Below are 15,636 nucleotides of genomic sequence, written 5' to 3'. Positions count from 1 at the left end.
CAATAGATCAGCTCCACTGTCTCAGTGGGTGGGTGCACCCCTCGTGGTCCCGACTTCGTTGCTCATGTTCTCCCTCCTTCTGCTCCTCATTGGGACCGCACAAGGCTTTCTGAGTTCAAACTCTGCCCTGAATGATTTTGGATGTTGCTTTATATTCCTCATTTTATGTATTTTTATATGGTAAAAATTCTGCCTTACAGAAGAGGAAACTGGGGCCTAGATAGGTTAAGGAACTTAACTAATGGAAGTCACATATGTTAGTTTAATTACAAAAATAAGGCTTTGGATTTTTTAAAGAATTTTTTCCCTTAGAAACTTAAATCTTAAAATATTTCTTGGCCAACTTTGATCATGATCACTTGTTATTTTATTTCAATTTTTTTCATTTTTCATGGATGCACATGCATGCCAAAGCATGGAGATCAGTTTTTTCTTTCCATCTTTTCATGGTTTCTGGGGGCTGAACGCAGGTCACTAGGCTTGCACAGTAAGTAACTTTACCTGCTGAACCATCTTGCTGACTGACCCACAACCAAAATTCTAAGATACAAGTTGAACATTTTTGGTTTTTGGAGAAAGGGTTTCTCTGTGTTAGCTTTGTAGCCTGTCCTGGAACTTGCTCTATAGACCAAGCTGGCCTTGAACTCAGAGATCCACCTGCCTCTGCCTCCCAAGTGCTGGGATTAAAGACGTGTGCGATCACCACAGCCAAGCAAGTTGAACTTAAGATTCATAACTTTTATGTGTATGGTGTGTGGCTGGAACACGTGCTGTGCACCATGTGCATGCACTGCCTGGAGAATCCAGAAGAGGGCGTCAGAGTCCTTGGAACAGAAGTTACTGATGGTTGCATTGCCATGTGGATGCTGGGAACGGAATCCAGGTCCTCTAGAAGAGCAGCCAGTGCTCTTAACCCCTGGGCCATCTCTTCAGCCCCGTGCATGTTGAATTTAATCTTGAGTCCTTGGGTAGTGTATCTGTTTTAAATTTGCTAGGTTGTAAATTTCCTCCCTAGAGAGCACGGAAAGACTTTTTAACACACTCTTTCTGAAGCCTTGCGGTACTGTTTTTCATCACTTCCAGGGTGCAGTAACAGATGTTCTTTTTTCCAGATTCAGGTGTCTCCATTTTTACAGCAGATGTTCATGCCCCTGCTTCATGCCATTTTTGAAGTGCTGCTACGACCAGCAGAAGACAACGACCAGTCAGCTGCGCTGGAGAAGCAGATGCTGAGGAGGAGTTACTTCGCCTTCCTGCAAACAGTCACTGGCAGCGGAATGAGCGAAGTGATTGCCAATCAAGGTAGGGATGCACGCCATGCCTCGTGTGTCTGCTGAGGTCCCTGTCACAGTTGTACACCCTGTGGTCAACGTGAGTGGAAGTAAACACCAAACTGTGAGGGTGTGGTCTGGTGGCCCTATGGTTGTCCAGCACTCTAAGAATAGAAATGAGTTAATGCATGTAAAGCACCTTACAAGTAGTTTGTATTCAGTTTCTCTTGAATTGCTGGTGAGCAGCGTAGTAAGCATGTACCAGCAGCATTGCCTGACAGTTGAGTCTTCTGGCTTGTTGGCCATCTTATAATTGAAAGTAGAACTAGCCAACCATAGTGGCTGTTATTGCACTTTTCTGGGGGACTGAGGCAGGACAGTGAAGTGCACAGTATCGGGGCCAGCCTCAGCAACTAGAGCCAGCCCTTTTCTTTACAAGGGAAGAGGGGTAACCTGGGCACTAATTACTAATCGGTTACACTGTGATGAGACACCGTGGCAAAGACAAGTTAAAATAAAGACCTTATTGTTGCTTACAGTTTTGAAGGGTAAGTCCATGGCAGTCATGGCGGGGTCACGACAGCAGGCACGGTGCTGGAGAGCAGCTGAGAGAACAGGCACAAGGCAGAGAGAGCTGACTGAGAGTACGGGGAGCTGTGGAAGCCTCAAACCCAACCAGTAACACCCTTCTACCAACAAGGCCACGCTTCCTAATCCTTCCTAAACAGTCCACCAGCTGGGGACCAGGCTTTCAAATATGTGAGTCTAGGGACCCATTCTCATTCAGACCTCCACACAGAGCCTTTAATTCCAGTGTTGGTGTGGCACAGGCAGGCAGACATCTCTGAGTTTGAGGCCAGCCTGGCCTATTCAGCAAGGTTCAAGATAAACAAATGGATGAATAAATAATAAAATTCAGCAGAACAGGATATTAAAGGAGTCCTCGGTGCTTAGCATTTAGGTGGTTGGTTAATAAAAGAGGTGAAGACATTTTATCACTGCTGTAATGTGCTTTGATTAGTGTGTATTTTGAAATGCATGCTTCAGGTTGTTTTTTCTTTTCTTCCAGGTGCAGAGAATGTAGAACGTGTGCTGGTTACTGTTATCCAAGGAGCCGTTGAGTACCCAGATCCGATTGCACAGAAGACGTGTTTTATCATTCTCTCGAAGCTGGTGGAGCTCTGGGGTGAGATGCAGTTTTGTTCTCATTCTGTTGAGGTTTACCCTGACCTCCCTCCACCCCCAGCCAGGGCTCAGATCCAAGGCCTCTCTTCCTTTATGTGGACTGAGTGACTTTCTTTTTAAACAAGGTGAAAATTTGGATTCTCTTGGCAGGAGGCAAAGATGGACCAGTGGGATTTGCTGACTTTGTTTATAAGCACATTGTCCCTGCATGTTTCCTGGCCCCTCTAAAGCAGACCTTTGACCTGGCTGATGCACAGACCGTGTTGGTAAGTACCTAAGTCTGTCTACCATGCACAGATCTTGTAGAAGCTTCTCTAATGACAGGCTGATTTTGCTTCATGGATTTTGGTTTTTCGAGACAGGGTTTCTCTGTAGCTTTGGTTCCTGTCCTGGAACTAGCTCTGTAGACCAGGCTGGCCTCGAACTCACAGAGATCTGCCTATCTCAGCCTCCTGAGTGCTGGGATTAAAGGCGTGTGCCACCACCACGCGTGTCTTTATGGATTGTTTTTATATATACATAATGACTTCAAATTAGGATCCATTGAGTTATTTGTTCTGGAGATAGAAGTAGGATGTCACACATTTGGTCTGTCCGTCTGTCCTCCCTCCTCTTTGTCGTTCTCACTTTCTCCTTTCTCTCCTCTCCCCTCTTCAGTTTCTCTGTCTTTTCCTTCCTCCTCACTTGGGTTTTGCTGTGTAGCCATAGCTAGCCGGGATCTCACTGTGTATACCAGACTTCCCTTAAACACGTAGCCAGTCCTCATGCCTCTGCCTCCAGAGCATTGGGATTATATGCATGTATCATCATGCCCTGCTCTGGGGCTTCCCCTGTGATTAAGAGCATTAATAAACAATTTTCTTTTTGTGTGATGGGTCCCAGACCCCATCATCAGAGCACTTCGTGTGAGAGCTGTTTCCTCACCTCTCGTTGGTTTATTAAAGCCATACTACATTAGGGCTGCACTTTGTATTGTTTTCTTTTTCTTTTTATGTCTATGGGTGTTTGCTTCCATGTATGTCTACATGCCATGTGCATGCCTAGTGCCTCCAGAGGCCAGAGAGGGAGTCAGATGCCCTGGGACTAGAGTCACAGTTGGCTGTGAGCCACTGTGTGGGTGCTGAGAACCAAACCCTGCTGGTTCTCAGGAAGAGCAGCCAGTGTTCTACCCCGAGTCCTCCCTGCAATCTCCAGTGATTTGTGTTTTGCTTTCTTCTCTGCAGATTTTCCTTGCGGTAGCTTGGAGGTGGGAGGGTTTGTAATGAAGAACTGCCCATATTAAAATCTGAAGCTTGTTTTTTGCAGGCGCTTTCTGAGTGTGCTGTGACTCTGAAAACAATTCATCTCAAACGGGTAAGGCTTACAGTCCTTGCTCCTTCCCTCAGTTTATCCCGTCTGTGCTCTGCTTTCCGTTGGCTCTGACTTATGCTTGAAAGCTGTGTTTCCTGAAAGGTGACTTCAGGACTGATTGTTGTGGCTGTGGAAGGGACTGAGTGAAAGTAGCAGTGACTGTTGCTGCCTTCACACTGTGGGTCACAAGATAATTTCAGTATTCAATTTGTACAGCCAGATGTCTGTGCCCTGTTGGTTGTGGGTCTGTGTGTATATGTGCAGGCCAGAGGTCAGCCTCAGGTGTACTGGATCTGGGGCTCCTTGCTGGACTAAGCTGGCAGGGCATTCCAGAGAACCGTGGTTTCTGCCTCCTTAGCACAGGAGTTAGAAGCATCCCTCAGCGTGTGTAATTAAGGTAGGTGTTGGGGTGCTTAGCCCATTACTCTAGCCTTTAATGTACATATGTGTGTGTGTATATGTCTATATGTACATATGAACATATGTATATATTTGGTTCAAGATGAGGTTTCTCTGTGTAACAATCCTGGCTGTTCTGGAACTCGATTTGTACACCAGGTTGGCCTTGAACTCACAGAGATCCTCCTGCCTCGGCCTCCCATGTGCTAGGATTAAAGGCCTGCGCCACCACGCCTGGCTAATTGATTTATTTTTTATTTGCTAATTTACTGTTTTATTGGTTTGTTGAGACAGGATTTCATACTGTGGCCCAAGCAGTTCTTTTGCCTCAGCCTCTCACATGTTGGGTTTACAGATAGGATTAGAGACTTCTGTTACTTGTAAATACCAAGTTCTTTCTGGGCAGTCTCATCTTATGTATAGCTTATAACTAACTTTAGGTATTTTCAGATAACTTGAATTAGTTCCCAACATTTAAAAATAAGTACCTTTTTTTCTTTTTCAAAAATTCCTCTTTTCTTCTTCTGACCCAGCGCAGACCTGCATTTCCTGAGCTGCAGTTAGCTGCAGAGTAGCCCATTCCCTGTCTCCGTAAAAGAACGAGACAGCAGCACTTTCGCTTCTCTGAGCTCGAGTCTTGTTCTTCTGGTGGAAGGCTGGTGGTCCTCAGTTCCACAGTGTGCGCCACCATGCATGGCACCTGTGCTTCCCTAGGTAGGGTCAGGGCTGCTGTTTGCACGGAAAAGGGCGTAGGATGAATCCCCTGCTGCGGAATATTATTGAACTGTGTAAAGGTGTGTTAAGTTGTTTCTGGCTTTTGTCAGCGATGAAAAGATGTGGTACATTTGTTTGATTAAATAAAATTAACCTGGGTTCAGGAGGTTGAGCAACAACTAACTGACAGAAGAGGTAACAAGGGTTCTTTAGTGGGGACTAAGCAGAAGGATGGCCCGTTTTTAGGGAGAGGACGATGCCAGGGGCCAGCCACACAGCCAGTCACAGATGAAAAAGGAAAGAAAAGTATGGAGAATGAAGAAAGGTAAAAGCACAGACACAAAAGATAGATGGGATAGAAATAAGCAAGCCAAAGCCAGACATTTATAAGTAAGACTAGGCTTCCGTGTGTTTATTTGGAAGCTGGATGCGGGCCCCCAAAGAGTTTGGAAACATACAGACACCCTACAATTTCTGCTATTTATGGAGCTAAGAATCATGGGAAAACAATGTATAAATAACATTCAGTAGTTTAAATAGGCATTTTAGTGGGTATATAAAATAGCAGAGGACTCAGACTGCCTAGCTGAACAGTAAGCAAGCCACAGAAAGGGGTGTAGTTTGTCTGCTAGGTCTTAAGACAGATGTGCATTGGCTGGACTGACTTTCTGGACAAAGCATGGTGTGTGAGGACAACAGGTGTCCATGATGGATCTGGTGGAAGACTGGACTTGGCCCTTCCCAATTATGCATATAGGCAGAAGCAATAGCTTAAAAATGCAATGGGGATAAATGTTAGAAGCTGTGTTGTTGAATTGAATGGCCGGGTGGTTGTGGTGTGGGTAGCTGGGTAGGAGAGACGGTCAGGAAACTGTTGGGAGTACGAGCGATATATATGCTTAGAACTAAATGCTGACTTTGGCATCCTCACCGTTAGTCTGTCAGAATTTACAAGATCAGGACCAAAAGAACTTTGCCTAAAGCAGCAGCAAAGAAATACCCAGAAAAAGAGTCAGCTTCAACAGGCAGAGTACTTGCTGTCCTGCAGAGGACTGTATCCCTTCACTCATGTGGGAAGGCCCTCGAGTGGGCTGTACCTCTAGCTCAAGGGATCCAGTGTCTCTAGACACACACACTCATTCAGTCACTGAAAACACACATACACATAATCAAAAATAACTTAAAAATGAGAGTGCTACCTGTGGGTTTCACCACAGTCAGGCTGTTGTGAAAGGTAAGGCAGAGTCATGATGGGAGATGCTTGAGAGTTGGGACGAGGGATGAGAAGCAGTGTAAAATGGTGATCTGAAGCAGTGCTGTCAATCCAAATTAGTAAAAGTCCTAATTCAAACACTTTTGCTTGGTTCTGCTTCCTGGTTTTGTGGCGAGAGGACTTCTTTTTTGTTTTTGTTTTTGTTTTAATATTTATTTATTTATTATGTATACAATATTCTGTCTGTGTGTGTGTGCAGACCAGAAGAGGGCAGCAGACCTCATTACAGATGGTTGTGAGCCACCATGTGGTTGCCGGGAACTGAACTCATGACCTTTGGAAGAGTAGGCAATGCTCTTAACCACTGAGCCACCTCTCCAGCCCTGAGGACTTCTTTTTTGGATTCAGTCTATTTGGTGTTCTGCACGCTTCTTGTATCTTCATTGGCATATCTTTCTTTAGGTGGGGAAAGTTTTCTTCTATGATTTTGTTAAATAAAGTTTCTGTGCCTTTGAGTTGAATTTCTTCTTCCGTACCTATTATTCTTAGATTTGGTCTTTTCATGGTGTCCCATATTTCCTGGATATTTTGTGTTAAGCTTTTGTTAGATTTAATGTTTTCTTTAACTGATGAGTCTATGTCCTCTGTTGTATCTTCAGCGCTTGAGATTCTCTTGTCCATTTCTTGTATTCTGCTGTTCATGCTTGTGTTTGTGGTTCCTGATCTTTTTCTCATGATTTCTGTTTCTATAATTCCTTCAGCTTGTGTTCTCTTTATTGTTTCTATTTCAGCTTTGAAGTCCTGAATAGTTTCTTTTATATGTTTGATTTCTTTTTCTTGGTTTTCTTTAAGTGATTTGCTGATACCCTTCCAATTCTTTGTCTTTCCCTCAAATTCTTTAAGGGAATTTCTCTTTTCATCTTTAAGAATTTCAAACATTCTTCTTAAGTTATTTTTTAGGTCATTTTCTTCTGGTTCATCCATATTTGGTTGTTCAGGTCTTGCTGTTGTAGGGTCTTTAGGTTTTACTGGTGTTGTGTTGCTCTTTGTGGTGTAGTGTGTGATCTTACCTTTTCTACTCATCTTTTCCTCTAATAGGTGTGGTTGGGGCTGTCTGAGATTCTGTTAAATAATCTTCTAGGTGCCAGTGAATCCAAAGCTCAGATGGTTGTCCCTCGTACAGTGTCACAGTTCTAGTTACCCAGTTGGTTACTACTGCTTCTTGCAGTTTGCTGTCTCAATACTACTTTGGCCTAGGTTGCTGGCTTTGCCCTGATTCTGTAAATCCTGGTCTGCATCCCCTCCTGCAGAAGTCCCTGGCTTGGAGTTGAACCTGTTCTGGTGGAGATCACTGGCTCAGTCCTGATCTGCCAGTGTTCCAGGACTGGATTTGCTCTTGGCTTCTGCTCCTGGCGGAGCTTGTTTCCTCAGGCCCTCTCTGTCCTAGGTAGCTGGTTCTGAGCCTCTCCTGTGGAATTTGTTGCCCAAGATGGAGTTCCTTGCCTTGGGGCAGATGTGGCCTAGGTTACTAGCTTTGATCTGTGTCTGTAAATCCTGGTCTGGATTCCCTCCTGCAGAAGTCCCTGGTTTGGAGTTGGGCCTGGAAAGGTTTCTGGCTCTGGTCTACTCCCTCAGAGGTCCCAGACTCACAGTCAGATCCGCAGAGGTTCCAGGTTCCTGCCTATTCCCTTTGATGTCCCAGACCAATGCCTGGACACTTGTTTCTGGTTTTGAATATTAGAATACAATCTACTTTTCCAGACACCCTTGTTTTGTGTTTTAAAAAGAAGTTAATTTCTCTCTCTCTCTCTCTCTCTCTCTCTCTCTCTCTCTCTCTCTCTCTCTCTCTCTCATGGGAATGGCAGTCAGTGTGTTGGAAATAAGCAGAATGGGTAGACTAAGGGAAAGGTGTGAGGCGCCACCTGAGAAACCCTTCAGAACCAATGTGTGTTCATTCCCCACAGCTGACAGATTCTCTCTGAGGGGTCGGGAAGTTGAGACCTGGCCCATTTAGGTCGAGGGCCAGGAGTCAGAGCAGACAGGGAAGGAGAGGGACAGGGGAGCGAAGCGGCCTCACTCTGCGGCCAGGCTGGCACCATACTCAGAGCCTCCCCAGGGCTAGCTGTGAACCACTGCTTTTGTTTAGTGATTTACTTCCAGGTTGGAACCATCAATTTACTAAAGCCCTTAAAAGTTATCAAATGCAGGCCAGGGAAGATGGCTCAGCCATTGGACACTTACTGTGCAAGCACAAGGACCTGTGTTTAGGTCTTCGGCACCCACAAAATAACCAGGCATGGCTACACACATCTGTAATCTCGGGGCGGGGGCAGGGGTGGGGGATGTAGACAGGTGGATCACCTCTGGAGTTTACTCCCAAATTGGCCAATTCCAGATTCAATGAGCAACCCTGTCTGAGAAATAAGGCAGAGAGCAGTGTATGAAGACAGCCAGCACCAATCTCTGGCCTCCAAGTGGTCACGCACAAGTTATCAAAAGCCAGGAAATTAATTGCGCTTCTTTTCCTAAGTGTTGGATTTGTTCAATATTTTTTTATGGCTTAATCTCAAAAATTCATCGCTAGGGGGTGTAGAGAGGGGCTGCAGGCCAGCCTTCTTTTTGTCCTGCCCAGCTCCTGCACGGCTAGCTTTACACCCGAAATAACAACACTCAAATTGTATTCATTTAAACACTGCTTGGCCCATTAGCTCTAGTCTCTTACTGGCTAACTCTCATATCTTGCTTTAACCCATATCTAATAATCTGTGTAGCACCACAAGGTGGTGGCTTACCAGGAAGATTCTAGTGTACGTCCATCTTAGGCTGGAGTTTCATCGCATCTGGCTCAGAGAGGAGAGGCATGGCGATAGCCTCACTTTCTCCCAGCATTCTGTTCTGTTTTACTCCGCCTACCTAATTTCCTGTCCTATCAAGGGCCAAGGCAGTTTCTTTATTAACCAATGAAATCAACTCAAAACAGAAGACTATCCCGCATCAAGGGGGAAGCGATTTTCAAAGTGTCTCCTGGATTTCTTGGTTGTAGTTGGAAGCGGGTAGGACCCAGAGATTGGCAGGGTCCTCTTGCTCCACTGAGTTTACCAAGGCTGACTTTAGAAGGTTCACATGTGGGTGTGCTAGGAAATGGTCACCTGACAGCAGTGGCTTCCTCTTCCCTACTGTGTTGGGAAGGAAAGTGAACTGCACTGCTTTTAGAACATCAGTTTTTTCTGGCACCACCTCAGCCTCCCCTCCATGCCCTCATGATCTGTGTTCTGTTCACTGGCAGATTGATGGTATTGCCCTTTGCTGTGGTTCTTCAGTGCTCAGAAGATGTGGCTGTAGACACAATCTTTGTTGTATATTATGTATTACATAATACATTGTTTGTATATAATGTACACAGATATTTTTATGGGTCATCAAATCTATCCAGTAACTTAATTTTTCAGATGGAGAACTGGGGACTTAGAGCAGTTAGTTTAAGTTGGCATAGAGTCAGGTTTCAAATGAAGAAAGTCTGATCTAGAGCCTGTGTTCTTTCCCCAATACTGTACCGCATTTGTGTGGGAGTGCTGATCTAATCTCTTCGTGTTATTAGTGCCCAGTTGTCTTTTCATCTGCAGGGCCCTGAGTGTGTGCAGTACCTTCAACAAGAGTACCTGCCCTCCTTACAGGTCGCTCCAGAAATAATTCAGGTAAGAGCTCTCCTAACAGATTTCACTGGGAATTTTATTAAATAAATGTGAGTGTATACTTCAAATCTAAATTTTAATTCAAAAAAGTCAGGATATCCGGGAAGTTAGGGTACATTTAACTTATTTTGCTGTCAGTAGCCTAGAGTCTAAAGTAATCCATGAAACCGAATGAGAACAGTTTTATGTGTTCATTCTCACTGATCTCCAATACAGTTTAACTTCCTACTGTTCAGTGACAGGCCACAATAATAGTAACATTGTCTGTAACCACACCTAATAGAAAGCACATTCGTATGTGCATGTGTGCGCATGAATGCAGAGACAAGCTCAGGTGCCATCCTCAGAAATACCGTCCACCTCCCCTGAGGCATCTGTTTCGGGCCTCTGGCTCAACAGCTGAGCTTCAGTGACTGGTCCACAGCCCAGGTGTCCTTCTGCTGCCACTCCTGCCGTGCTGGGGTTACAGGGACATGCCACCATGGGGCTCCGAGGTTCAGTCTCTGGTGCTTCCCAGATGAGGAATCCCCAACCTGATGTCACATTTATTTTCATGGCATATTGGTTGGAAATACTTAGAAATAATTATTTGTGGGCCGGGCATTCGTAGTGCACACCCTTAATCCCAGCACTTGGGAGGCAGAGGCAGGTGGATCTATGTGAGTTCAAGACCAGCCCAGTCTACAAAGCTAGTTCCAGGACAGCTAAGACTTTTACACAGAGAAACCCTGTCTCGAAAAATGGGAAAGGGAAATATTTGTGTGTGTGTCTCTATTTTGAAATTATGAGCATTTGAGTATTGCTGCTTATGTTGTTACCTATGAAGATACCAAGTTTTGTTAAAATCCGAGTTCATGGGCCTCGGTGTAGCTCACAACCACCTGTAAGTCCAGTTCCAGGGGCTCCAGTGCCCCCTTCTAGCCTCTAAGGGCTTGGGGTACACATAAACTCACGCAAGCCCATATACATAAGAACAAATAGAGCCTTTTAAAAACCAAAGCTCATTACACTTCCTTTCTATTCCAGTTCTGAAGTATTGTGTGCTTTTGAGGGTGGGAGGAACGTTCAGGCAGGCAAGGTAGCCCCTGCATGCAGTTCTGCCACTTAAGAGACTAGTGCAGGAGTCTGAATTGGAACCTGCTTGATTATAAGTGAGTTCCGGCCCAGCTGGGGCTGCCGAGTGACAAGCAAACCAAAGAAGAAAAAAAACGTGCTATAGATTGCCAGCAGTGATCATAGCATATGAAGAAGACGTGCTATAGATTGTCAACAGTGATCATAGCATATGAAGACATGCTATCACTTGCCAGCAGTGATCATAGCACATGAAGACTTTGTTCTGGCAAGCATGTACTTCAGTGGTAGTATGTTTGCTTGCCTACCATGTGCAAGACCTTGGGTTCAAAGGCAAATGAAAATGGCAAAGAAAAAAAAGAAAGAGGTAACAAGGAAGGGGAAAAAAAAACAAAAGAACTTTTGCCCAGGTTTGTGTCAAGGTTTTGTTTTTTGGGATTTTTGTTGTTGTTGGTTTTTTGTTTTTGGTTTTTTTTTTTTTTTTTTTTTTTTTTTTTTTTTTTTTTTTTTTTTTTTTTTTTTTGGTTTTTCAAGACAGGGTTTCTCTGTGCCTTTGGAACCTGTCCTGGAACTAGCTCTTGTAGACCAGGCTGGCCTCGAACCCACAGAAATCCACCTGCCTCTGCCTCCCGAGTGCTGGGGTTAAGGGTGCACCACCACTGCCCGGCTTTGTGTCAAGTTTTTGATGTTTAAGTCTGAGGTTGTGTTTTGAGGTGGGCGGCTAGAACGTTACTGTGTACTTTGACATTTGACAAAGTGTAACAGCTCATACGTTGTTCAGCAGCTTCCCATACTTCTTGTGCTGTGGTACATGCAACCAATGAAGCTTTTTCAAGTTTTATTTTATTGCTTTAAGACAGTGCATAGAGTGTACCTACTGTGTGGTATTGTTAATTAAAGAATAGTGTTGTTTATACAGCATTAGATAGGCCTCTAGAAAATTAATTTTACATCATTTAGATTTGTTTTTTGTCTTTTGATTTTGATGTATTACAGCTCATGAAAATCAAGTCAAACCAATTCTCACTACCAAAGGTTACATAAGGGATTTTCAAATATTACACCCAGACAAGTTGCTCTTTCATTTTCTCTTGAGTCATCAGGGCAAAAGAAATCAAAACCAGTGTATTATCTCAGACTTGGTAGGTTGGTCGCCAGCAAACGAAACAGCCGAACCCCTAAAGTAGTAAGACTCACCAAATCAGAAAGCTGAATGGCAGCTGTGGGGCCAGAAAGATAGTGTTGAGTGGGCACAGGCATCCATTTCTCCAGGGTAGGAAGAGCTGTGAGATCTGCCACATGCAGGTCTGCACCATACTGTGCATGGTGAACTGTGTTTATTCCCACAGTTTAAAACAAAAGGCTTATTATGAATTAATTAATAATTTGAGTTATACCTACTGTGCAGTATTGTTAATTAAGGAATAATGTTGTGTTTATACAGCATTAGATAGATCTCTAGAAAATTTATTGAACTATATCATATATCATATTGAATTATATCATAACTTGAATTAAAGAGATTTTCCTATTTCTCTTCCCTTTCTTTCCCCGCCTTCCCCAGGAGTTCTGTCAAGCTCTTCAGCAGCCTGATGCTAAAGTTTTTAAAAATTACCTAAAGGTGGGTATTTGGGGAATGTCCCTGTCTTTACTCAGTGAGGTGACGTTAGAGGGTATGTAGTCTGACAAACTCACTCACCTTGGCATCTCTTTGCCCTAAGAAGATGGAATTGCAGAAGTTTTTGTGACTCTCCTTTGAGCTAAACTGTTGGGAAAAAAAGATATTTGAAATGAGATATTTGCAGCAATTGTCTAAACATCCTGAACATATTGGAATGCAAGTGCCAGAGTTTGGGTTTTCTTGTTGTTTTATACTTTTATGATGTCATTAAATGGGTACTAGAGGATGGGGAGAACAAGAAATTTTGAGAGACACTTTCATATTAAGTTGAAAGGACCTAAAAATACAAAAGCAGATGTATAAATTATTTAATTTCATTTTGAAACATTTGAATGTATAGCAAACAAAAGATACCCCTTGGATTTAACCAGCAAGGCTGTTTTTTACATTCAAAAGTATTAAATATTATAAGTAAATAAAATTAAACACCTCAGTTGGTACTGATACCAGTGATCCCTGCACTTGGAAGATGGAGGTAGGAGGATTAACAATTAATGGTCAGCCTCTGCTACCTAGTGAGACCCTGCCTAATAGAACACTTGGAGATTCCTTCCTCATACTTAACGACTGTACCAGCACAGATGACTTTTCCCTGCCCAAGGGGCTCAGTCACAGTCTGCTGGAGCCAGAACTGCTTCTCCTTTGTAGAGAGAAACTACATTTCTGGCTAACAAGTTACAAGTGAGTGGCTCCCTAGCTCAAGTGAGTAGAATTCTTAAATCTAGAGCTGGAGATACAGGTCAGTGGTGGAACACTTGCCTAACATGTACAAGACCCTGGGTACAATTTCTAACATCAAAAAACATAACATAAACTAAAGAGAATTTATGTCAAAAGCATTTGCTATCCTTTTTGATTCTGACATCGTCCCTTGTCAATTATCAGCATAAAGGGATTTTTTTTTTTTTTAATTTTCTTTTTGGGAGGAAAAAAGGAAAGTGCCTGTGAAAATGACTGGATCTGACTTGGTTGGTAGCAGGAAGTCCTGGGGCCGTGTGGAAGGCTCGTGCTTGGGTGGGTTGGTTCTTATGCACTGCGCTGGCAGGCTGACTCGGCTTCTCAGTGGCAGAGAGCAGTGTCTCGGTGCTAGCATTTTCTTCTGACTGGAAACAATCTCTGTGTCCTTTCTCCTTATGATTCCTCTCTGCTCTTTTGGATGGCTTCTGCTATCTCAGTGTTCCTTCCCTTGGTATAGCTTGGCTGATCTATCAAGTATTTCTTCGTCCAGTGTTTTTACTGGAAATGCTGTTTACTAAGACAAGTTCATGCTTCTTATCTGGGGTTTCCATTGTTTCCGTGTTCTGATGGCAGACCATGTTTGTATTTCTCTTGTTAGAATCATCTTTGCTGTCCTAGGCTTACCTTTACCATGCTCTGTTCTGGCCATTCTGATGACATGACAGATACCATGGCCAAAGGTTCATCCCAGCTTACAGGTCACAGTCCTCATGAGCATGCTCTGGACAGGAACTTGAATCCGCAACCACCTAAGAGCACTGCTTGCTGGCTCATCACAGGCTAAAAGTAGCTAGTTTTCTTACACAGTCCAAGGCCGCCTACTAAGGGAATGGTGTTGCCCACAGTTGGCTGGTCCAGCCTCTTTTAATTAACAGTCAAGACACTGTCCCACAGGCCAGATTGATGTGGGAAGTTCCTCAATTGAGACTCCTTTGCTGGGGGCCCAAGGCTATGTCATCTTGACAGTAAAAGCTAAGACAGTCTTCTTGGAAGGCTTCCTTCTGTGCTCATTCAGGGTCGTTCTTAGCACTTTTTGGTTTTGGTTTATTTTGAGACAGGATCTCTCTTATGTAGCCCAGGCTAGCTTAGAATTCACTGTCTCTTGCTTTGGCCTCCCAACTCTTGGGACTCTTAGGTGTGAGTTAGCATGCCCACCCTTCCTCTCACCTAACTTGTCAGGTGAACCCAGACATCTAGGTCTTAGGAATATGAAGTCTTTTAAGGCTTAGGATTTCTGTCTTATCTTTGACTTTTTTCTTCCTTAAATTTAACTTTCCACTGTTAATTTTACCAGTAAATAAAAAGCTGCCAAAACCTATATCCTGTTGCTCATAGCAGTGTTGTTTGTTACCAAGTGGGGACTGGCATTCAAAGACCTGAAAGAGCTACCTTGCCTGACACTTGTGCTGTTTTAACACTGTTTTGCAGGTGTTCTTCCAGAGAGCAAAGCCCTGAGGACTGGATTTCCCTGTCCTGTGTCATGACCAGGAGTTCCAGCTAATAATTTATAAAGAAGCAGTTTTTGTGTGCCATTCACATTCGTCTTTTAACATCGTTTTGAGCGTATTGCTGTGATGTGGGACTCATGTAAATGGGTGTAATTTTTCCCTAAATGCAGGTATGTGGCAATTGCCTGCATGCCAGTTTAAACTGTTTATAAGACATAGCTTTATCCTAGTACCTTAATTTTTTCTTTATATGAAACTCTAAAGTTCTTTATTAAAAAAAAAACTATAGCAGTGGGAAACTGACTCTAACAATTGAATGTAAAGTTGGAAATGTTCAGTTTTATGTGTGCAGACAAACTATGGGGTAACAATCAAAACGTAATTTTTTTTCTGTAGATAAACATTACATTTCTTTAAACTGTCTCAATGCCAGTGGGTGTTCTATAAGAGAATGGGTTCCTAAATTAGTTGGTTTAAAAGTAGGTGCTGGTGTTACACATTTTTTATAAAAAAATAAATTTTACATAGTGAAATATACCAAGTCTTTTCCAGAATTATTATAAATAGCCTCATTTTCCCAGCATAATCTCTCTGATTTCCCACCTAAAGGTTTGCAGACATGAATGTGGACGCCTTATTTCATTGACTGTATCCTTAAAGGTCACTCAACGGAAGTCTGTTAAGTTAGTCTTTTAAATGCACTAGAAACAGGCTCTGTGAATCTATGATAGGATTATAAATCCCAATGTTTTTCTATGATATTAGGTATTCATAGAGCATAATAAGTACACTTGGATTTTTGTTTGTTTGTTTGTTTTTGCCTTGAGACAGGGTCTCGCTATATAGACCAGACTGGCTTCAAATTCAGAGA

General features: G+C 43.3%; 1 protein-coding gene across 1 annotated transcript in view; it reads left to right on the top strand.

Moving 5' to 3' along the window:
- The window catches only part of Xpot (exportin for tRNA), a 41,310-nt gene extending 26,018 nt beyond the window's left edge, over positions 1–15,292 (top strand). Inside the window, exons 19-25 of the mRNA XM_005357930.2 lie at positions 1,113–1,302; positions 2,341–2,457; positions 2,607–2,722; positions 3,762–3,809; positions 9,756–9,827; positions 12,463–12,519; positions 14,746–15,292. Of these exons, the coding sequence (XP_005357987.1) occupies positions 1,113–1,302; positions 2,341–2,457; positions 2,607–2,722; positions 3,762–3,809; positions 9,756–9,827; positions 12,463–12,519; positions 14,746–14,772 (627 nt within the window). The 3' untranslated portion in view covers positions 14,773–15,292. The remainder of the gene's footprint in view (positions 1–1,112; positions 1,303–2,340; positions 2,458–2,606; positions 2,723–3,761; positions 3,810–9,755; positions 9,828–12,462; positions 12,520–14,745) is intronic.
- Positions 15,293–15,636: the final 344 nt, after the last annotated feature.

The sequence above is a fragment of the Microtus ochrogaster genome, chromosome 24 (genome assembly GCF_000317375.1).
Source record: "Microtus ochrogaster isolate Prairie Vole_2 chromosome 24, MicOch1.0, whole genome shotgun sequence".
NCBI lineage: Eukaryota > Metazoa > Chordata > Mammalia > Rodentia > Cricetidae > Microtus > Microtus ochrogaster.
Note: the sequence above shows the minus strand (reverse complement) of the source record. Positions and strands in the feature narration are given on the sequence as shown.